Source organism: Pristiophorus japonicus, chromosome 6 (genome assembly GCF_044704955.1).
Source record: "Pristiophorus japonicus isolate sPriJap1 chromosome 6, sPriJap1.hap1, whole genome shotgun sequence".
Taxonomy (NCBI): Eukaryota; Metazoa; Chordata; class Chondrichthyes; family Pristiophoridae; genus Pristiophorus; species Pristiophorus japonicus.
The window spans coordinates 159898168-159922049 of NC_091982.1; the positions used below are offsets into that span (position 1 = coordinate 159898168).

General features: G+C 44.0%; 1 protein-coding gene across 8 annotated transcripts in view; it reads left to right on the top strand.

Annotated features, from left to right (window-relative positions):
• LOC139265840 (protein IWS1 homolog) overlaps positions 1-23882 on the top strand; it is a 66233-nt gene that overhangs the window by 24812 nt on the left and 17539 nt on the right. For all 8 annotated transcript variants that reach the window (XM_070883337.1, XM_070883338.1, XM_070883340.1 and 5 more), the window contains 5 exons: positions 1777-1843; positions 12260-12372; positions 12972-13122; positions 17831-17913; positions 19221-19350. In XM_070883337.1, the coding sequence (XP_070739438.1) occupies positions 1777-1843; positions 12260-12372; positions 12972-13122; positions 17831-17913; positions 19221-19350 (544 nt within the window). The remainder of the gene's footprint in view (positions 1-1776; positions 1844-12259; positions 12373-12971; positions 13123-17830; positions 17914-19220; positions 19351-23882) is intronic.

Here is a 23882-nt window from a genome sequence, read left to right on the forward strand (position 1 = left end):
CTTTAAGTTCAGGAACACACTCTAGTATTTGATGATCTCCGTTCACTATGCATGCCAGATGAGAAGGTTGCACTGATGGAATTAAAGGGGATTTTAGAAGAAAAATCCTTTACAGGGGAGGGTAAAATGTGGAATTCTTTCCAAACTGTATTGAAGTATCAGCCTAAATTATGTGCTTTTCTCGTGGAGTGAGGCTTGGAACTAATACCTTCTGATTCAAGTGGGTGAGAATACTACTGCTGAGTGAAGTTGACACTGAGCATGGGCAGTTGATGGATATTAGTTTCTGGTACCAGTCTGATGGAAAGCAGTTTCTCTTTCTTGCGACTGCCATGTCCATGTTTCTGTTATTCCTGGGTACTGTGATAAGCAGCAGGCATTAAAAAGTTTCCACTCATTTGACCAAATATGTGTGGGGAGATGTCAGCTGTCCTAGATTCTAGTGTGTTGACATGGATTGAGAACTGGTTGTCAGACAGGAAGCAAAGAGTAGGAGTAAATGGGTACTTTTCAGAATGGCAGGCAGTGACTAGTGGGGTACCGCAAGGTTCTGTGCTGGGGCCCCAGCTGTTTACACTGTACATTAATGATTTAGACGAGGGGATTAAATGTAGTATCTCCAAATTTGCGGATGACACTAAGTTGGGTGGCAGTGTGAGCTGCGAGGAGGATGCTATGAGGCTGCAGAGTGACTTGGATAGGTTAGGTGAGTGGGCAAATGCATGGCAGATGAAGTATAATGTGGATAAATGTGAGGTTATCCACTTTGGTGGTAAAAACAGAGAGACAGACTATTATTTGAATGGTGCCAGATTCGGAAAAGGGGAGGTGCAACAAGACCTGGGTGTCATGGTACATCAGTCATTGAAGGTTGGCATGCAGGTACAGCAGGCGGTTAAGAAAGCAAATGGCATGTTGGCCTTCATAGCGAGGGGATTTGAGTACAAGGGCAGGGAGGTGTTGCTATAGTTGTACAGGGCCTTGGTGAGGCCACACCTGGAGTATTGTGTACAGTTTTGGTCTCCTAACTTGAGGAAGGACATTCTTGCTATTGAGGGAGTGCAGCGAAGGTTCACCAGACTGATTCCCGGGATGGCGGGACTGACCTATCAAGAAAGACTGGATCAACTGGGCTTGTATTCACTGGAGTTCAGAAGAATGAGAGGGGACCTCATAGAAACGTTTAAAATTCTGATGAGTTCAGACAGGTTAGATGCAGGAAGAATGTTCCCAATGTTGGGGAAGTCCAGAACCAGGGGTCACAGTCTAAGGATAAGGGGTGAGCCATTTAGGACCGAGATGAGGAGAAACTTCTTCACCCAGAGAGTGGTGAACCTGTGGAATTCTCTACCACAGAAAGTTGTTGAGGCCAATTCACTAAATATATTCAAAAAGGAGTTGGATGAAGTCCTTACTACTAGGGGGATCAAGGGGTACGGCGAGAAAGCAGGAATGGGGTACTGAAGTTGCATGTTCAGCCATGAACTCATTGAATGGCGGTGCAGGCTAGAAGGGCCGAATGGCCTACTCCTGCACCTATTTTCTATGTTTCTATGTTTCTAGTGGGGATTAATTCCCATTGGAGGATATCCTAGGTTAAGTGGTCACAATTGGCAGTGTCAGATGATGTGTAAGTGCACAAGAATCTTGCAGCTCACTTAGAGATATTGGAGATGGAATGTGAGAAAAGTCCCTTAAGTATTGATGGTGTTTCCCATTGGCAGAATTTATTGTCTGAGTAACCTGGTAACGTTTTCCTCTGCTTCCTCTAAACAGGGCTGGTGTTGGAACCTTGATAGCTGACATTTTTGGGGAATCGGATGATGAAGGGGAAGAGTTTACAGTACGTATAGAGTTGGTTTGTAAATACGCTGGTTCACCTGATTTATTCTCACTAACGGAAGGGACCTGCTTGCTATTGGAATTTCCCAGTGGAATATTAAACCCTGCCAAAGAATTCTATTCAATTCTTCAAAAAAAGTTATTTTAATTTAAATAATGAAGGTTTACAATCTCAGCAGAGGGGAGGTCCTGGGAGGACTTTCTATACAAAATACTATTGTTTTTCTATTTAAAAAAAAAAGAAAATGTATTCGATAGCTGTTTACTTCTGTACAGTATTTTCAATCTGACTTGCAGCCTGCCCTTTACCCCTAAGTTACATGAGGAAGGTTCTATATCTTCCAAGTGCTGGTGATTGGGCAGTAGTGTGCTTTTGCCAGTGCCAGTAGTCAGGCATTGCTGCACACTCTGTGCCAATGATCTGGGGCTCCTGGGCACTTGGCCAATACTGGTGGCTGGACACTCGTGCAGTGCCAGTGGTTGGGCACTGCTGCAGATTGTGCCAATGATTAGGCATTGGTGGCAAGGCTTTCAACCAGTGATCATTTTGTATTGAGTCCTTTCTGCTGTATCAGTGTGATATTATCTCGGATTCCGGCCACCCTCGTATCTCTCTAATTGAGACTTCACTTTGTACTAATTAGCGCCATGGATGTTTACAATACACAAGGAGACCATTTGACCTATCATTACCTGTGCCAGCTCTCAGCTAGAGAAATCTAAAACTCGCCCACTGCCCTATTAATATCCTATTAAACACCAATTGTTTCTGCATCAATTGTATTCTGAGCCTGTGAATTCTACAATTGCAATCCTTGCTGGATTCACTTTTGGCTGTCAGTTTAGCTCAAATTCTCAGATTCTATCCCCTTACTTCAGATTCCCTGCTAAACTGCATCTAATATTGTTCTGCCCATTTCTCTAATCTATGCCCATATAGCACCTTTCACATCCTGGTAGTAAAGGCAGGATCGGGTCTTTTATTTAAACATTCATACTAAACAAACCAAGTATGAAAGTTACTGAGATACTTCACAAAGGCAGCTTGCTTAGATTTCCATGGCTGCTTGTGACACACCGTCCGAGATTCCAGTGTGTGGTGTCTAATGTCAAACTCTCATCTTTATGCTGAAAAAGTCTTTGAACTCTTATTTCTTTGCATAGTACATTTAGACAATTAATCATGCAGACAATGTAGAATTGTCCTGAAATCACGGCTAACTGCTTTCTGAATTACTAGATCATTTCCTCGCATAGTAACAATGGTACATTCAAATGATTAACATACAGATGTCATCAAATTTCTTAACATCGTTTCGTCATGAATTACTATTATTTCCACCGTAACAAGGTACTCAAATATTTACATGTCATGAATTACTATTATACTTAACATCGTTTAGTTCCAAGGTACTCAAATATTTTACATCCAGACAATGACCAGTTACTCATTTCAATGGCTGGAAGGCACCACATTGTCTAGCAGTCTCTTTTCGATCCAAACTTCATTCTTCCTGTTTTTTAATCCAAACTTCAATCTTCCTGTTTTCTTAATCCAAACTTCAGACCGTGTGCTGAAACAAAGAGTTCAGAAATGTAGGACTGTGCTCCCACATTCCCCCACTTCTTCCCCTCGCCTCTCTGCAGGTCTTATCTGGGTAACATACATTTGCATGGTCGCTCGAGCTCGTTCAACAGCATTGTCCAGTTGTAGTCCTTGTTTTTGAACACGACATCCGTAGTAAATCAAAATGACCAGCATAAGGATCATTGTATCATTGTGTTCATCATGCCTGTTGCCGTCGGGCTCCATCCGAACAATGACTCCCACCAGCTTACATGTCGAATCTGGTCCAAAATTGTGCAAACATTCTCGATTTCCACAGTGAGATGGTTAATGTCCACAACGATTGCTTGATTCAAACTCAAGCTGTTGAAATTTTGTATTCCATTTCCGCGTTTCCTTCTTCCAAATAGCAGCCGCTTAGGGTCAAGTAGGGTTGCTGTAGATTCAAATTCTCAGGGTGCCATTTTAAAGTCCGTTGGTCTGTGATCACCATATCCATTTTCACTTAAAAGTCAACTTACAATTTTGATGTTTTCGACTGAATTCCATGCTGTTTACATTCAGAAATGTAAACTCTCAATCGGTGTCTTCGACCAAGTCTGTTGGCCTCTGCACAGTTTTTAACAATTTCCTCTGCTTTGTGGGAGAAGTGTAACAACATAGAGTAAAGGATGACGGAAATGGTGAATAGTCAGTTGAAAGACCCAGTCCTTCTCTCAGTTCACCCTTCGGAACTGCTGTAATTTTCTCTCCCGACATTTGCAACGCTCCAACTTCTATTTCGCATCCTTTAAGATCATGTTTGTAACTTCCACATTTGAGCTTTTCATTGAACATCTCATCAGTTCTGAGACAGCCCATTCCTGCAGAAACTTTAAATGCTTCTGGTCAAGTTTCTCCCACTGCTTTCATCTCTGTTCAGTAACTGCTCTTCGTGCATCTGGGGTGTTGGGGTACTGTCTCTGAAGAGGAGAATCCCCTTCCTCCAGGAGCACCTCAACCTTCATTTGTCCGGCAGACCCTGTGTCAATTACCGCTGCCCTTCCACACATGCCTCGATAAGGGTATGGCCACCCCTATCCTGAAGTAAGGATCTGAAAGGAACGACGTGTGGCTGTGGCGTGGCATCCCTATCGGAAAACTCCCTCACCTGCGGAATCTACCCCTGACCAGATCAACTGAACTAAGGTATCGTTCCTGTCTGTGACTCTAGCTCCTCTTTCCTGATTCTTCAATTTTTCTTTTAACTTTTCTAATTCTTTAGCCAGTCTATCCCTTTCCTCTATCAACTGACGAGTCGGGATCCAGGCACCACCCGGTCCTGCTCCTCTTATGTGACTCTTCGCAGGATTCATCCACTCGGGCCCTTCTGCCTTCCATTGCTGTAATCCCTGTCTCGTTTCCATGACTGAAATTCCTGCAGTTCGTTCTCTGATACAAGCTTTCTACCCTTGCCAACCATTTATCAAAACTCTCATCCCCGCCCCAGGCATCTACTTCCAGAACTACTGAAGGGGGTAGGAGAGTCAAAATGATCTCTCTATGTGTACCATCCCCGTAATGACTGATATCATTCCAATTACTTCCCAAACATTTACATAACTGGAATACACGTTCCCCCTCTTCCCTGGGTCCTTCCCCTGGTAATAATGCAAGCCGCTTTATTAACTGTGGCCCTGAGTGAACACCAAAGATTGAAGCTATTATTCTACCAAGCAGGGACCTGAAAGTTGTTTCAAAACCTACTACCTTTCCTGGTGACTCCCGAAAGCTCGTAGAATCGTGTGAACCCTCTGTTTTTCAGATATGTCCCCCGATTGCCACCATCCCAGAATATTACACCATCATTGGGCAAACTTATTAAAATCCTGAAGCGGTGCAAGTCCCACTTCTCCCAGGATAGCTCTCATGCCCTGTAACTTTACCCATCCTCACTTATACCAGGACTCCCCAAAACCACTTAACATAGTGTTCCCTTCACGAGCTCCATAGGGAGTAGAGGAATCATGATCCTGCTCTCGCCTTGTCCGCCCAAACGTGCTTCCCCCACTCTCCGCATTACCGAAAGGTCGTCTGTAATGTTGTGGGGTATTAAGCGTCTGAGTAACTGAAGAGGCATCTAACTGCTCCGCCTCCGTACTTAAAGTTGCCACGTGAGCCACTGTCAGAGAAGGCAAAGGAGCTGCGGAAGGGAACGGTGGGCATTCTCCCTGTCCCTTAATCCCCTTTTCAACACTCATACCTGGGGAATCCTCCGAATATCACCCAGCTTTATCAATTGCTGTCTCCGCTGGGCAACCTAATAACACCATCTCCTGCAGCTTAGATATTTTTTTCTCTCGCTCTTGATTACGGACGGTTCTGTTCATCAGCAAGATGCTGATCCAGCGTCAGAACAGTCCTGGCTGCCCCGAATGCCTGAAATCGCCAATTCTCTACTTCTTTACTCATTGTTGTTAACTGCTCGGAGTTCTGAGACTTCCCTATCTCTAGCCTCAGCCTAACTTTTGAATCTCCAGCATTAGACACTGTAACACTAACGCTTTTCTCTTTTTATCACTTTTTAACCCAAACACTTCAATCTTTTATAACTGGACACTCTTCACTAAAGACTGCCGTGTCTCCCTCCATCCTCCTGTCATTGTTTCCTGCCTTATCCCATAAGGTCCCCCTTTCGACTCAATCCACTCATTAAGAAATGACTGGACTTCATCTGGAATATTCCCTGATCCTCCCATTACTAACTGGAGATCCCTTTAAGTCATGACAACTAAAAGAACGCTCACCCCTCGAACTGATGTGTGGAAAACACTTCTTCGAACGACTCAGCCAAAGAACTTTTCAAAATCATGTTGGGATCTTCGAACAACTCGGCCAACTTTCTGCTTCACGTCGGGGTCTTCGAATAAACCAACGAACTTTTGAAAATCACATCGAGGTCACCAAAATGTTGTGGACGGCTGTCTTGCTCTTTTCGCTTCGTTGCTTTAAACGTCAAATTACACAAGCACATTCAGTTGTAGTAAAGGCAGGATCGGGTCTTTTATTTAAACATTCATACTAAACAAACCAAGTATGAAAGTTACTGAGATACTTCACGCAGCAAGGGTGCACAAAAGACAGTGATAGAAATGGCCTACTGCCTAGTAATCTCCCTGGTTTAATATATCATCAAAAAGATAGCACCATCTCAGTACTACAGTACAGTACCGATCTAAATTTCTGTACCAAAGACCACTCCAGTAGGTGAGTCCTCACTCCCACACTCTTCCTTTGGCTAGATGTAAGAAAAATAATTAGTTCAGTTTAGTGTTGGAGCTGATAAGGGAGACAACGGAATCGACAGATTTCCATGGTTAATTGTGAACTAGACCGAGAAAGAGAGGCTGTCTGATTAATTATTTAGACTGACCAGCAAAAGTAAAGCGAGTCCATTAATAGAAAGAAAGACTTGCATTTATATGGTGCATTTCACGGCCACCGAATGTCCAAAAGAGCTTTACAGCCAATGAAGTAATTTTTAAAAAAAGTGTAGTCACTGTTGTAACATAGGAATGTGGTGTACTTTTTGATTTTTCTTCACGCGAAGGGAACTCTAGTTAGTTAGATTAAGCTGAGATTGGATTATAACTGTTACTCCATGTTTAGTTGCTGTCTGTAAAATGATTTGTATCTGCCCTCGACTCACTAAAATGCCAGTAGTCCACTTACCGAGAGATCGAAAAAGTACATGTGGAACACACCATATCCAGTTTAGTTCACAAGGGGACACCATTGTTACTCTCCTGGGTTATGCTATTGCATGATTCGGTCAGGCAGAGTCAGCATGGATTTATGAAGGGGAAGTCATGTTTGACAAATTTGCTGGAGTTCTTTGAGGATGTAACGAACAAGGTCGATAAAGGGGAACCAGTGGATGTGGTATATTTGGACTTCCAGAAGGCATTTGACAAGGTGCCACATAAAAGGTTACTGCACAAGGTAAAAGTTAACGGGATTGGGGGTAATATATTAGCGTGGATAGAGGATTGGCTAACGAACAGAAAACAGAGAGTCGGGATAAATGGCTCATTCTCTGGTTGGCAATCAGTAACTAGTGGGGTGCCGCAGGGATCAGTGCTGGGACCCCAACTATTTACAATCTATATTAACGACTTGGAAGAAGGGACTGAGTGTAACATAGCCAAGTTTGCTGATGATACAAAGATGGGAGGAAAAGCAATGTGTGCGGAGAACGCAAAAAATCTGCAAAAGGACATAGACAGGCGAAGTGGGTGAAAAATTGGCAGGTGGAGTATAATGTTGGAAAGTGTGAGATCATGCACTTTGGCAGAAAAAAAATCAAAGAGCAAGTTATTATTTAAATGGAGAAAGATTGCAAAGTGCCACAGCGGGACCTGAGGGTACTTGTGCATGAAACACAAAAGCATTGTATGCAGGTACAGCAAGTGATCAGGAAGGCCAATGGTATATTGGCCTTTATTGCAAGGGGAATGGCATTGCTGGTTAAAGAGGAAATTAATGCAATAGTAAGGAGGGACATTAGCCTGGATGATGTGGAATCTGTATGGGTGGAGCTACGGAATTCCAAAGGGCAGAAAACGCTAGTGGGAGTTGTGTACAGACCACCAAACAGTAGTAGTGAGGTTGGGGACAGCATCAAACAAGAAATAAGGGATGTGTGCAATGAAGGTACAGCAGTTATCATGGGTGACTTTAATCTACATATTGATTGGGCTAACCAAACTGGTAGCATTGCGGTGGAGGAGAATTTCCTGGAGTGTATACGGGGTGGTTTTCTAGACCAATATGTCGAGGAATCAACTAGAGAGCTGGCCATCCTAGACTAGGTGATTTGTAATGAGAAGGGACTAATTAGCAATCTTGTTGTGCGAGGCCCCTTGGGGAAGAGTGACCATAATGTGGTAGAATTCTTTATTAAGATGGGGAGTGACACAGTTAATTCAGAAACTAGAGTCCTAAACTTAAGTAAAGGTAACTTCGACGGTATGAGGCATGAATTGGCTAGAGTAGACTGGCAAAGGATACTTAAAGGGTTGACGTTGGATAAGTAATGGCAAACATTTAAAGATCACATGGATGAACTTCAGCAATTGTACATCCCTGTCTGGAGTAAAAATAAAACGGGGAAGGTGGCTCAACCATGGCTAACAAGGGAAATTAAGGATCGTGTTAAATCCAAGGAAGAGCCATATAATTTGGCTAGAAAAAGCAACAAACCTGAGCACTGGGAGAAATTTAGAATTCAACAGAGGAAGACCAAGGGTTTAATTAAGAGGGGGAAAATAGAGTACGAGAGGAAGCTTGCAGGGAACATAAAATCTGACTGCAAAAGCTTCTATAAATATGTGAAGAGAAAAAGATTAGTGAAGACAAACGTAGGTGCCTTGCAGTCGGATTCAGGTGAATTTATAATGGAGAACAAAGAAATGACAGACCAATTGAACAAATACTTAGGTTCTGTCTTCACGAAGGAAGACACAAATAACCTTACGAATGTACGAGGGGACAGTGGGTCGAGTGAGAAGGAGGAACTGAAGGATATCCTTATTAGGTGGGAAATTGTGTTAGGGAAATTGATGGGATTGAAGGTCGATAAATCCCCGGGGCCTGATAGTCTGCATCCCAGAGTACTTAAGGAAGTGGCCCTAGAAATAGTGGATGCATTGGTGATCATTTTCCAACAGTTCCATTGACTCTGGATCAGTTCCAATGGACTGGAGGGTAGCTAATGTAACACCACTTTTTTAAAAAGAAGGGAGAGAAAACGGGTAATTATAGACCGGTTAGCCTGACATCAGTTGTGGGGAAAATGTTGGAATCAATCATTAAGGATGAAATAGCAGCGCATTTGGAAAGCAGTGACAGGATCGGACCAAGTCAGCATGGATTTATGAAAGGGAAATCGTGCTTGACGAATCTTCTGGAATTTTTTGAGGATGTAACTAGCTGAGTGGACAAGGGAGAATAAGTGGATGTGGTGTATTTGGACTTTCAAAAGGCTTTTGACAAGAGATTGGTATGCAAAATCAAAGCGCATGGTATTGGGGGTAATGTACTGACGTGGATAGAGAACTGGTTGGCAGACAGGAAGCAGAGAGTCGGGATAAACGGGTCCTTTTCAGAATGGCAGGCAGTGACTAATGGAGTGCCGCAGGGCTCAGTGCTGGGACCCCAGCTCTTTACAATATACATTAACGATTTAGATGAAGGAATTGAGTGTAATATCTCCAAGTTTGCTGAAGACACTAAACTGGGTGGTGGTGTGAGCTGTGAGGAGGACGCTAAGAGGCTGCAGGATTACTTGGACAGGTTAGATGAGTGGGCAAATGCATGGCAGATGAAGTATAATGTGGATAAATGTGAGGTTATCCATTTTGGGGACAAAAACACAAAGGCAGAATATTATCTGGATGGCGGAAGATTAGGAAAAGGGGAGGTGCAACGAGACCTATCATGGTTCATCAGTCACTGAAAGTGGGCATGCAAGTGCAGGAGGCGGTGAAGAAGGGAAATGGTATGTTGGCCTTCATAGCTAGGGGATTTGAGTATAGGATCACGGAGGTCTTACTGCACTTGGTGAGGCCTCACCTGGAATATTGTGTTCAGTTTTGGTTTCCTAGTCTGAGGAAGGACGTTCTTGCTATTGAGGGAGTGCAGCGAAGGTTCACCAGATTGATTCCAAGGATAGCTGGACTGTCATATGAGGAGAGATTGGATCAACTGGGCATTTATTCACTGGAGTTTAGAAGGATGAGAGGGGATCTCATAGAAACGTATTAGATTCTGACGGGACTGGACAGGTTAGATGCAGGAAGAATGTTCCCGATGTTGGGGAAGTCCAGAACCAGGGGACATCGTTTTAGGATAAGGGGTAGGCCATTTAGGACTGCGATGAGGGGAAACTTCTTCAGTCAGAGAGTTGTTAACCTATGGAATTCCCTGCCGCAGAGAGTTGTTGATGCCAGTTCATTGGATATATTCAAGAGGGAGTTAGATATGGCCCTTACGGCTAAGGGGATCAAGGAGTATGGAGAGAAAGCAGGAAAGGAGTACTTGAGAGAATGATCAGCCATGATCTTATTGAATGGCGGTGCAGGCTCGAAGGGCCGAATGGCCTACTCCTGCACCTATTTTCTATGTATAAAAGCAGAGAAGTCTTGCTACAGTTATGCAAGGTTTTGGTGAGGTCACACCTGGAATACTGCGTGCAGTTTTGGTTTCTATGTTTACGAAACGATATACTTGCTTTGGAGGCAGTTCAGAGAAGGTTCACTAGGTTGATTCCAGGGATGAGGCGGTTCACTTATGAGGAAAGGTTGATTAGATTGGGCCTGTACTCATTGGAGTTCAGAAGAATGAGAGGTGATCTTATCAAAACGTATAAGATTATGAGGGGGCTTGACAATGTGGATGCAAAGAGGATGTTTCCACTGATGGGGGAGACTAGAACGAGAGGGCATGATCTTAGAATAAGGGGCCACCCATTTAAAACAGAGATGAGGAGGAATTTCTTCACTGAGGGTTGTAAATCTCTGGAATTTGCTGCCTCAGAGAGCTGTGGAAGCTGGGACATTGAATAAATTTAAGACGGAAGTCGACAGTTTCTTGAGTGATAAGGGTTATGGGGAGCGGGCGGGGAAGTGGAGCTGAGTCCATGATCAGATCAGCCATGATCTTATTGAATGGCAGAGCAGGCTCGAGGGGCTGTATGGCCTACTCTTGTTCCTATTTCTTGTGTTCTTATGTTTAGATATTGAGTAGTCTAGGCACACTCCAGAACATAAGATGCAGGGGCCACTTATGGGAATGACCAGCACTACTAAACCCAAGAAGGTATCTGAGGCAGGCCAGAAATGTTGTAACATTGCCCAGTAGTTGAACAGAAACCCTTATAACTGTATTTAGCTTACTGGATATGACAGGCCCTCTTGTGATCTAAGCTGCAGATAGTGGAAAAATAAACTCTTGAACCATGGGAAAGACTACAGCTCCATTTGAAGAGTGAACACCAGCACAATGGACCAAATGAAGTCTTATGTTGTAAACTCTATGACCTGGAAATGCTTAATGAGGCAGTGTGTAGGTAGCTTTACTGTACGTAACCCATGCTTCACCTGACTTGGAAGTGCTTGATGGGTGGTGCAGAGGGAGCTTTACTCAGCAACAAAATCTTGACCAGGGAGTTTTGATGCTGACATCGAGTATCTGAAATGAAACCTGATTCTCTGGGTGTATCATCATTCGCCATGTTAGATTAAGCTGAGATTAAAACAAACAAAAAAAAATTCTGTCTGTAGAATTGAACCCTTTAAATTGTCTTGTCTTGCCTTTGTGCTGGAGTATATTGGAGCACCTGTTATCAGCCATTGGGAAAGTCGTCGCTATTGGAGCACCACATATGTCACTTTTTTTTTTTGTCCAGGATCTTCCTCATTAGATCATCTGCTATATATGCTGTTTTGATGTCCAGCCCACATGACTCGCGGCTCTGAGAAGATCAGATGTTGGTGTAGTCAATGTGCAGAGTTGCAGTGTACAACAAGAAATGTTTCTCAAATGGATTTTTAAGAGCCAGGTTGTGAATTGTTCACTTATCCTTGGGTTCAACTTGTTGTAGGACTGCGAAGTGAACATCATAGCTGCTTTCAAAACGCCATAGATCCTCACTGTAACACTCATGGATATAACTCGGCCTTGAATGCACAGGGCATTTATTGGCAGGGTCATATATAAAGAGCTTGATTAAAACACGCACCTTCCAGCTATTTTCTTTCAGGCTGTGCTCTGCAGATTTTGTCTCTCTCTAAACTGTATTGTCCTCCTCAGGGCTTTAACCAAGAGGACCTGGATGGTGAAAAGGCTGCTCTTGAGGCAGAGAGGAAGAAAATGGTTGCAGAAGAGTCTGACTCGGACAGTGAGGTCCGAGGAAAAGGGCGTGAGTAAGTAGAAGCATTGGCTCAAAGCTAAGTTCATGCAGCATAACATGGGCCAGTGGGCTATCAGTGTTGACTCCTGTGTGAAGGACAGTTAGCGTTCTATTGCTGCAGAGTTTACTATAGTTTTTGAAACATCTTTGCTGGCCGAAAGTACTGAATTGCATCCCTGTACCCCAAAAAATAAAACTTTGCTTCAGAAATCCCAGAGGTAGAACAGAGCGAAGCCCAGCTGATTGTCATTGAGATATTAGCGGACTGTGGAGAAGCCCAGTATGCATCATTCAATATTGTACCTTCGAGGATTACCATGGCTAGCTGGTAGATTGTCACGGCTCGGATGGCCTCATCCTCTGCCTTGGAAATACGATATGTAGCCAGCTATGTTACAAGCCACTATCCTTTGAGACGTTTCACGTGGTCAGGGGGTGTGTCGGCCCCTCTGTACATTACTTGAGTGAGATGGTGTGTGGGACCGCCCCTTTATCTGATTCTATCTGAACAGGGTTTATGTTGCTGGATACAAAATAAAGAAATTCCTGCACTTTCCGTGCACTATCGGGAAAGAAATCTCTTGCGCGTTAATGAGTTTGATTCTATTGCAGTTCCGAATTTGTGTCTGATTTTGAAGTGATGTTGCAAAAGAAGAAAGATCAAAACCGTAAGCGGCGGCGAAATCGGGATGGCGGCACTTTCATTAGTGATGCGGACGATGTAGTTAGTGCCATGATCACCAAAATGAACGAAGCTGCAGAGGTGAGTAACAGCGGTGCTTCAATATGTATTGATCATAAGAACATAAGAAATAGGAACAGGAGTAGGCCATACGGCCCCTCGAGCTTGCTCCGCCATTCAATAAGATCATGGTTGATCTGATCTTGGCCTCACCTCCACTTCCCTACCTGTTCCCCATAACCCTTGACTCTCCTACAGTTCGAGAATCGTTGTCTATCTCAGCTTTGAATCTATTCAATGACTCAGCTTCCACAGCTCTCTGGGGTAGAGAATTCCAAAGATTCACGACCCTCTGAGAAAATAAATTCCTCCTCATCTCTGTCTTAAATGGGCGACCCCTTATTCTGAAACTATGCCCCCTAGTTCTCGATTCTCCCACGAGGGGAAATATCCTATCTGCATCTACCCTGTCAAGCCCCCTCAGAATCTTACACGTTTCAATAAGATCACCTCTCATTCTTCTAAACTCCAATAAGTACAGGCCCAACCTGCTCAACCTTTCCTCATAAGATAACCCCATCAACCCAGGAATCAACCTAGTGAACCTTCTCTGAACTGCCTCCAATGCAAGTATATCCCTCCTTAAATAAGGAGACCAAAACTGTATGCAGTACTCCATGTGTGGTCTCAGCAACGCCCTGTATTGTTGTAGCAAGACGTCCCTGCTTTTATACTCGATCCCCCTTGCAATAAAGGCCAACATTCCATTTGCCTTCCTAATTACTTGCTGTACCTGCATACTAACTTTTTGTGTTTCATGTATGAGGGCACCCAGATCCTTATGTACCGCTGCATTCTGTAGTCTCCATTTATTTTGCTTTTCTATAATTCCTACCAAAGTGGATAACCTCACATTTTCTCACATTATACTCCATCTACCAAATTTTTGCCCACTCACTTAACCTATCTATATTCCTTTGCAGACTCTTTGTGTCCTCCTCACAACTTGCTTTCTCACCTATCTTTGTAACGTCAGCAAATTTGGCTACAATACACTCGGTCCCTTCATCCAAGTCATTAATATAGATTGTAAATAGTTGAGACCCCAGCACTGATCCCTGTGGCACCCCACTAGTTACACCAGTGGGGCTAGACCGAGCTTGGGGAGTCAGTCAAAGGACACGTTCAGATAGGGTGGCCGGGGTGTGGGGCACAGGTTGGGAGCTAAGTCTAATATGGTTGGGTACTGATTGGGGTCTCGCACTAACTCAGTACTCTGAAGATTTTGGCTGAGTGAGGAGAATTGGGACTGGGGATAGTTAGTCATACAGTGAAACCTGCAAATTGGGGATTCCTAAGGCACTTAGAATCATAGAATCTTGCAGTACAGAAGGAGTCATTCAGCCCATCTTGACTGTGCCGATTCTTTGAAAGAGCTGTCCAATTTTGTCCCACACTCCAGCTTTTCCCCTATAATCCTCCAAATTAGTACGCTTCGAAGTACATGTCCAATAACCTTTTGAAGTTTCCAATGGCATGAGCTTACAGGTAGTGCATTCCAGATCTTAACAACCCTCTGTGAAAACATTTCTCCTCAATTCCCCTCCACTTCTTTTGCCAATTATTTTACATCTATGACCTTTAGTTACCGATCCACTTGCCAGAGGAAACTGTTTCTCCGTACTTGCTCTGTCAAAACCTCTCATAATTTTGAATACTTCTATTAGGTCTCTCATTAACCTTCTGTGCTCTAAGGAGAACAATCTCAGCTTCTTCACTGTCTTCACATAACTGAAGTCCCTCATCCCTGGTATCATCCTGGTAGATCTCTGCATCCTCTCCAAGGCCTCAATATCCTTCCTGCAGTGTGGTGCCCAGAATTGTACACTATACTCCAGCTGAGGCCTAACCAGTGATTTGTAAAGGGTTAGCGTGACTTCCTTGTTTCTGTATTCATTGCCCCTATTTACAAAGCTAAGTATCCCATAATCTTTCTTAACTGACTTATCCTGCCACCTTCAATCATTTGTGAATATGCACCCCCAGCTCCCTCTGCTCTTGCACCCCCCTCAAAATAGTACCATTTAGATTATACTGCCTCTCCATTTTGTTCCTCCCAAAGTGCATCACTTCACACTTTTCCATGTAAAATTGCATCTGCCATGTGTCTGCCCATTTCACCAGCATGTCTATGTCCTCCTATGCCACTATCCTCCTCACTATTTACTGCATTGCCAATTTTTGTATCTTCCACAAACCTCAAAATTGTACCCAAGTCCAGGTAATTTACATCAAACCAGGAAAGCAATGGTCCTATTACAGACCCTGGGTGCCCTCACTGCATACTTCTCCCATGTCAGACTTGCATCAGGTGTCCCCTTTTTTTTTAATAGCAAGTTTCCTTATTTTCAAAATGGTCATTGTATGTACAGTAAACCAGATGCGCCAAATATGCCAGAATTGGCTGTATCTCCTGCAGTGTTCATTCTTTTTTTCCACAGTCATCTGAGATCGTGTCTAATTCTGGAGCCCTGCCAGCGGGATGTGATTTCAGTTTATTTTCTGCTTGTTGGGTTTCCTAGTTCATTGCCATCCCGGGGTCCTTTTTCATCGAGGGAGGAATGTCCTGATATGGGATCTGCTGCATTGACAGTCTGCACAGGGCAAGGTGGCTACTGAGAGATCCCAGCCAAATTGGGAGTTTAATGTTCTGCAGACTCCTGTCCGGGACCCCCTCTCGCCGTGTACTGCAGCTGCTAATGTTTGACGTGCTGAGGGGAAGTTAAGGGACTGTTAGAAGCTCATCAAGACCTGCTGTACTGGTGGAGTGAGATGTGGTGTGGCTTGGTGCAGTTTCAGGCGTTTGTCGAATGGGGTGTTCTTTACCCAGCATCCAAAGCAGCAGGAAAACCACTCTCCTTAGGATAGAGCTGTGCAAGCATTCAATCCCAGAGATAGACCGGTTTCTCTGCTGTTATGGATGCTGGGTAAAGAGCTCCCTATTCCACAAAAGCTGTTTCTTTCACTTGCTTCCGCCTCGCGCTGACCGTGTCCTATTTTTTAAGTTGTAAATAAATATGGTGGATTTGAGGCTGAGTGTAGTACGTAATTTGCAAGGTGCAGCTTGTATCAGTGTTACAATGTAGATTATTTGGGGCTGTTTCAATAAGTGTTCGTTTTGTGAGTGTCCATTTGTACAGGTTTCAGTAATATAAACTGAAATACCAAATTCTGTTTTGCATGTAGCTCAACTAAGATGGCTGCTGTGAATGCTAAGCTTATGGTGTGTGGCATGCAGACTGTGCCCATCTTGGAAAGTATCCGAGGTAGTGCGCTGCCGTGATGTGCCGACAGTCCCTTAAGCAATTAATTCCTGGACTCACGGACCAACTATCTATACTGCACATTATACACAGTGATTTTTCTTTTTTAAATGAGGTTGTCACCTCTCAGACAAAATGAAATGTTGGCAGCAATTAGAGGCCTTCCCTTAGGGCACGTAAATGAGTAGATAGGAACAATGGGAAGCCATGGCACTAGAAATTTCCAAGGATCAAGACAAGGACAGTAATCACTAACAGGCCAGTCGCAAGGGGCAATGAGGTTACCCAGGAGTACAAAGAGCAGGTAAGATTAAAGGGAGCTTTGTATCTGTAAGGAACTCCATAGAAAGATGGATTGATAGAATCATCTGCAGAAACGACCGATAATGTGTGGCTTCCCAGGTACTGGCTTCTTGAAGTTTGGGACTTGAGCAAGTAGGTAGATAGGTCCTACAGTGGGAAGGAGAAAATCATAGATCACTTGGGAACCAAAAGCACAGGTAGGTGTCAAATGGAGGTCCCTCAAAAGGAATTTCAGGAGGTAGGAAAAGATTGAAAGGAATTCCAAGGTAGTAATCTCAGAACTAATTTTTCCTCATGCTGAACCCATTAGAGAGAGACACAAACCGGGCAGATCGATGCGTGGTTCCATACATGGTGCAGATGGGAGGGATTCAAATGCTTGCCCAATTGCTACCATTTCTAGGGGAACTGGAGACTGTTTTATTGGGGTGGCATTGAATTTAATGGAGGGGGCACAATCATCATATGATAGGATAAGTAAAATGGTTGGGAAGGATTTAATCTAAAGTGGCAGGATGAGACAGGATTACAGAGTATTCAGGGAAGGAACAGGATGGGGAGAACAACATAATCTAGCAGTGGAATAATAAGAGGCAAAGATGAAGCATGGACGAAGAACATAAGAAATAGGAGCCAGGAGTAGGCCATACGGCCCCTCGAGCCTGCTCCGCCATTTAATACGATCATGGCTGATCCGATCATGGACTCATTTCCACTTCCCTGCCCACTCCCTATAACCCCTTAATCCCTTATCTGTTAAGAAACTGTCTATCTCTATCTTAAATTTATTCAATGTCCCAGCTTCCATAGCTCTGAGGCATTCTTTCATTTTGGAGCAAGAAAAGGGTACTGGCTGATAATAGATCATTTGTTAGTGGCAGTGGAGAAGTAGTGCCTGAAGAAAGTGCGTGATGGAATCATTGTTTTGTGATTTTTTTTTACCATTGAAAGGGAAGGGTGGGAAAAAGAGATGCCTGAACTGAGAAGAGTATAAGGGAATGAGAAGACTGAAAATCCTGAGTATTGTAAAAGGAAGATGTGTTGGTTTAACAAGCTGAAGGTTAAATGGGCTCCAAGTTTTGAAGATTTTGGAGATGCCTGTGGTAAAGTAAGTCCCCTCTGATAATGTTTCAATGCCCTTTTTTATATGCTCTTTCCTGCAGGAGGACAGACAGCTCAATGGCCAGAAGAAGCCAGCCTTGAAGAAGCTGACCCTTCTTCCCACAGTCGTGATGCATTTGAAAAAGTAAGCGGAGATTCACCTCTGTTTCCCGTTCAGTATAACATAGTGCTGAGTTTCCATTAGTAATCCCCGAGTTAGTAGTGCGTCCACTGGTAACCGATCCGACCCATACAGGTTGGGCAGGTTCAGATGTGGGATCAGAGGGCAACTGAAGCACACGGAACTGAACTTGAGCAAGAGTCAGTGCCCTCAACAGAAGGAAAGAAAAGGTCTTGCAAGAATGCAAGCTGTAACAGGCCAGTAATTTGGGGATAAGGTGATTCTTACCAGTGGCTCATCCACCACTACCAGTGTTTGATGTTGGGGGTAGTTCAGCTAAAGCATCCGATGTAAAAATGATTCCAATTATTGATGCGGATTGAAATTAATATTTTGAGCACTTTTGCCATATCTACTGCAGTTTACCTCTATTTGTGTAGAAAAGCTCTGTAAAACCATATTGCCTACATTCCAATTTGAAATGGTAAGAAAGAACAGAAGGATTTTTAGGAACAGGGTAAAGGTCATAATGCCCTACATGTAATGTTCCTCTTAATTTGTTTATGGGAGTGCGGCCCATTTAAATTACCGCGCATGCTCGGTTTTTCCTCATAAGCCAGCTGCATGGGCACTGCAGCTCAAAGTATTGCGTATATGCCTATATTCCTTTTTCTGAAACCCGCCATATCCCTCAAATCCTGAATTCATCTATACTGTACATACCCAGTCTAACTTGGATTTTTGGTAAGAAACAAAATCTAATTTTTTCAAGAGACTTTTTAAAAAAAAATAAAAGATTACTCTCAGAATGTCTCCGCCACTAATAAGGTGGCATTTATTGCCCATCTTGAGTTGCCCTGAGAAGGTGATGGTCGGCCTTCTCCTTAGACGGCTGCAGTTCTTATGGTAATGATGCTCCCACAAGGGTGTTGGGTAGGGAATTCCAGGATATCTACCGTTTTTCTATAATCCTCTGATTTTGCCGGTTATTAAGTTATAGAGAAAGGAAAAAATAAAACAGCAAAACTTGTACTTGGAACACACTCCTGGGTGGTGTGTTCAGAAGTGACAAAAAACCACTGGAGTTATCTGTTGTAAAGGAAAAGAGAGAGCTGCTAAAACAGCAACAGGTTTAATGTATCACGAGTGGGGGGAAAAAACTCAAGCTTAGTATCTTGATCACTCGTGCAACCTAGAATAATTCATGTAACCCTTATATCCAGGGTAATCTGTTTTGTTGTATCTCTTGACAGAAATCTTTTGAGAGTGATCGATTAAATTATCTTGTTTCTGCTTCCTGTCGCTGATGCTCTTTATATCAATTCTTGCAGACAGGATTTGAAGGACACATTCATTGACAGTGGGGTGATGTCTGCTATTAAGGAATGGCTCACGCCATTACCCGACAAGAGTCTGCCACATCTTAAGATCCGTGAGGAGCTGCTGAAGATCCTGCAGGAGGTAAAGAGTGGTTACATAGCCATGTGACATAAGAGCGCAGCATTGTAACAGCCTGTTATTATCAATATCTGGTTGCCAGCCACAAATTGCTGTTTATAACATTATTTTTAGGTAGCTCTTTCTTCTCTTGCCCCTTCCTGCCCCCCGCCCCAACCTCGACCCCTCCTTTTAATGTACATTTCTTCTCATTCTTCCAAAGCTATAACTGTCTGCTTTGTGGGAGTCTCAGCAAGGTAGCATTCCTTCCAGATAAAAGACAGAGCAACTTTTCCAAAATTCCTTCAAACGCAAAATGTGCTCGTTCATAATTTTCTTTCAATGGCCCTAAACTGCATAAACTCGAGGAAGAACACTTTGGTCAGTTCATTGTCACGTTTCCATATGAAGTAAGCTTCCATTCTCCTGCTCAGAACATATCTGAGAAAGAGTCAGTACCTTCGGGGGAAGAGGGTAGAAAATGGTTGCAGTAGGGGACAACCAAGAACTGCTTGTGTGTATTTATCCAAGCACTGAACAAAAACGTCAGGTGAACTGCACATCTTCACTGCTTTTTTTCCAAAAGTTGGTGCTGGGAAACTATTGTGCCAACTGCACCCTTGTATTACTGTAAATATTGGGTAGTAGGGGGCATGAAGATTTTCCTCCAATTTGCTTCACTCCGTCACAGCCAAGCTCTTGGCTCTCCTCAAACATTCAGATTTGAGCACTTTCAATTCCATCTGAATCATCCATCGTGGCTTTATTACCCACTCTGGCCGGGTTGTTAGCTGTGCTGCCTCGCTAACCTGCCTTATGATCTTCGAATGTGATTGAACATAAGAACTGTCATGTATCTATGCTTGGGATTACTAGCCACCAGGGGGCGCCCCTATAGGAGGTCATTGGGCTGTACGCACATGTGTGCGGGCCAGATATATAAAGCAAGCCACCTTGTATTGTGGACACTCGGGGCCCAAATAAAGTTGAGCCAGGTTTGCACCCGAGTGAGTTTACAGTATTCAATCTATCGAGTTATTACATATATAACATTTAGCGACGAGGTAACTCAAGAACCTTTGCATGCAAAATGAGCACCATTGGAATTTTGGAGAGATTCGTGGAGGGAGACGACTGGTCGGATTTTATCGATCGCCTGGACCAGTACTTCGTGGCCAACAAAATGGAGGAAGCTACTGATGCAGTTAGGCGCAGGGCGGTTTTCCTCACTGTTTGCGCTCCAAAAATCTATGGCCTCAAAGAATCTCCTCTCGTCTGCACGACCGACGGACGAGGACTATGAGGAATTGTGTGCTCTGGTACGTAACCATTGCAAACCAAAAGAAGGCATCATCTCACGCTATCGCTTCTACACGCATTTTCGTTTTGAGGGCCAGGATGTGTCGGAATTCGTCGCTGACCTAAGACGTCTTGCTGGGTCATGTAAGTTCGAAGACGTGTGGGAGACATGCTGCAAGATTTCTTCGTAATAGGAATCAACCACAAGGTGATCTTCCGGAAGTTATTGGCTGCGGAGACGCTGGATTTGAGCAAAGCAATCGCGATTGCCCAGGCATGCATGACGACGGATGATAATTTAAGGCAGATATCATCGAAGAGTCGGAGCTCCACGGCAAGTACTGTAAACAAGATTGCATCGTCTTTTGGCAGGGCGTACTCGACTGCGTAGGCGAAACCTGTAGCTGCTCAAAGTCCGCCAACAGGTACGAATCCGATTTCACCCTGTTGGCGTTGTGGAGGCAATCATCAGCATCATCAGTATCGTTTTAAACAGTACATCTGTAAAGGCTGTTCGAAAGTGGGGTATCTTCAGCGAATGTGTCCACAACTGAGCAAGCGTGCTGCGACTCACCACATGGATGATGACGACCAGTTCAGCGTGGACCTGGATATGCAACCCAAGACACACAAGGCGGAAGTGTATGGACTGTTCGTTCCTGATAAAGAGCCAACCGATAATGGTTAATGTGAAACTAACTGCTGTGCCGGTATTAAAGGAATTGGACATGGGTGCGAGTCAGTCAATAATGAGCCAAAGGACATTCAACAAGCTGTGGGACACTAAGGCTGTGAAGCCTAAGCCGAGTCCAGTCAATGCCAAGTTGCATACTTACACCAAAGAACTCATACCGGTGATTGGCAGTGCGTTAGTCAAGGTATGATGGCGTGGTTCATGATCTACAGTTATGGATCGTTCCAGGAAATGGTCCAATGCTGTTCGGCAGGAATTGGCTCAAAAAAATCAAATGGAACTAGAACGATATCAAAGCGTTGTCATCGGTGGATGACACTTCGTATGCTCAAGTGTTGAGTAAGTTTCACCTCGCTGTTTGAACCGGGCATCGGCAATTTCACGGGAGCCAAGGTGCAGATTCACCTGGACTCTGGTGCAAGACACGTCCATCACAAAACTCGGGCTGTTCCATATATGATATGGGAGAAGGTCGCAATTGAGCTGGAAAGACTCCAACGTGAAGGGGTTATGTCACTGGTCGAAATTAATGAATGGTCAGTCCCATTGTTCCTGTGTTGAAGAATGTGATGGCACTGTCAGGATTTGTAGAGACTATGGCTACGATCAACCGACTTTCGAAACAGGATCAGTACCCATTACCGAAGGCTGATGACCTGTTTGCAACGCTAGCCGGTGGGAAGTCGTTTACTAAACTGGATCTGACGTTGGCCTATATGACACAGGAACTCGTCGACATGTCGAAGAAACTTGCGTGCATCAACACTCAAAGGACTGTTTATCTACAACAGGTGTCCTTTTGGAATTCACTTGGCTGCAGCCATATTTCAGAGGAACATGGAGAGTCTACTGAAGTCCATCCCTAGAACCGTTGTGTTTCAGGATGACATTCTGGTCACAGGTTGTGACACTGCCGAACACCTGGCCAACCTTGAAGAGGTTCTGCATCATCTGGACAAAGTGGGACTCGGGCTAAAACATTCGAAGTGCGTCTTCATGGCACCGGAAGTCAAATTTCTGGGGAGGAAGATTGCTGCTGATGGCATCAGGCCTATGGACTCGAAAACCAAAGCTATTAAAAATGAACCCAGGCCTTAGAATGTGACGGAGCTGCATTCATTCCTTGGTCTACTCAACTACTTCGGTAATTTCTTGCCTAGATTGAGCACTTTATTAGAGCCACTGCACATGCTGCTCAGAAAAGGCGACAACTAGGTTTGGGGTGTGTCTCAAGATAGAGCTTTCGAGAAAGCTACAAATCTGCTTTGCTCTAACAAGTTGCTGGTACATTATGATCCATGTAAGCATCTAGTGTTGGCCTGTGATTTCTCATCACCATGGGTTGGCTGCGTGCTCCAACAAGCTAATGAGTCGGGTAAACTACAAACTGTTGCATATGCTTCAAAAAGTTTGTCAAAGACGGAAAGAGTCTACAGCATGGTAGAAAAAGAAGCTTTAGCCTGCGTGTATGGAGTAAAAAAAAAAATGCAGCAGTACCTGTTTGGTCTTCGTTTTGAACTCGAAACAGGTCACAAGCCACTCATTTCATTGTTTTTGGGAAAACAAAGGTATTAATACCAATGCATCGTCCCGCATCCAGAGGTGGACGCTGGCATTATCTGCCTATGATTGTCATTCGCCATAGATGTGGCACCGAGAATTGTGCTGATGCACTGAGCTTGTCTGCCTTTGTCCATACCTGAGCTGGAGACGTCACAACCTGCAGATCTACTGATAGTTATGGATGCTTTTGAGAGTGAAGGAACCCCTGTCACTGCTCAACAAGTTGTGACCTGGACCAGACAGGATCTGATTTTATCGGTTGTAAAACATTGTGTCCTTAGTGGTGATTGGTCTGCTGTACCTATGGAAATGAGATGAGACCAAACCTTACAACATTCGCAAAAAAGAACTATCCATTCAGTCAGATTGTTTACTGTGGGGTAATCGCGTTTTTATGCCTAAGAAAGGCAGAGAGACATTTGTACGTGATCTACACAGCACTCATCCCGGTATTGTCATGATGAAAGCCATCGCCAGGTCTCGCGTATGGTGGCCTGGAATTGACTCTGATCTGGAATCATGTGTGCATCAGTGCAACACTTGCATGCAGCTAAGCAAAGTACAGCAGAATCTCCGCTGAGTCTGTGGTCATGGCCATCCAAACCATGGTCGTGGATCCACATTGACGTTGCGGGTCCTTTCCTGGGTAAGATGTTTTTTGTTGTGGTGAATGCATATTCCAAGTGGATAGAGTGTATTATCTTGTCATCCAGCACATCCACAGCTACCATTGAGAGCCTTCCTGTCACATTTGCTACTCATGGTCTGCTTGACATCGTTGTGAGCGACAACGGATCTTGCTTCACAAGTCTGGAGTTTCAAGAGTTCATGAAACTCAATGGTATTAAACATGTGAGGTCAGCACCATTCAAACCTGCTTCTAATGGTCAAGCAGAGCATGCTATCCAAACAATCAAGCAGAGTATGAAACATGTAACTCGGGGTTCACTGCAGACTCGCTTGTCATGCATATTGCTTAGTTACAGGACAAGACCCCACA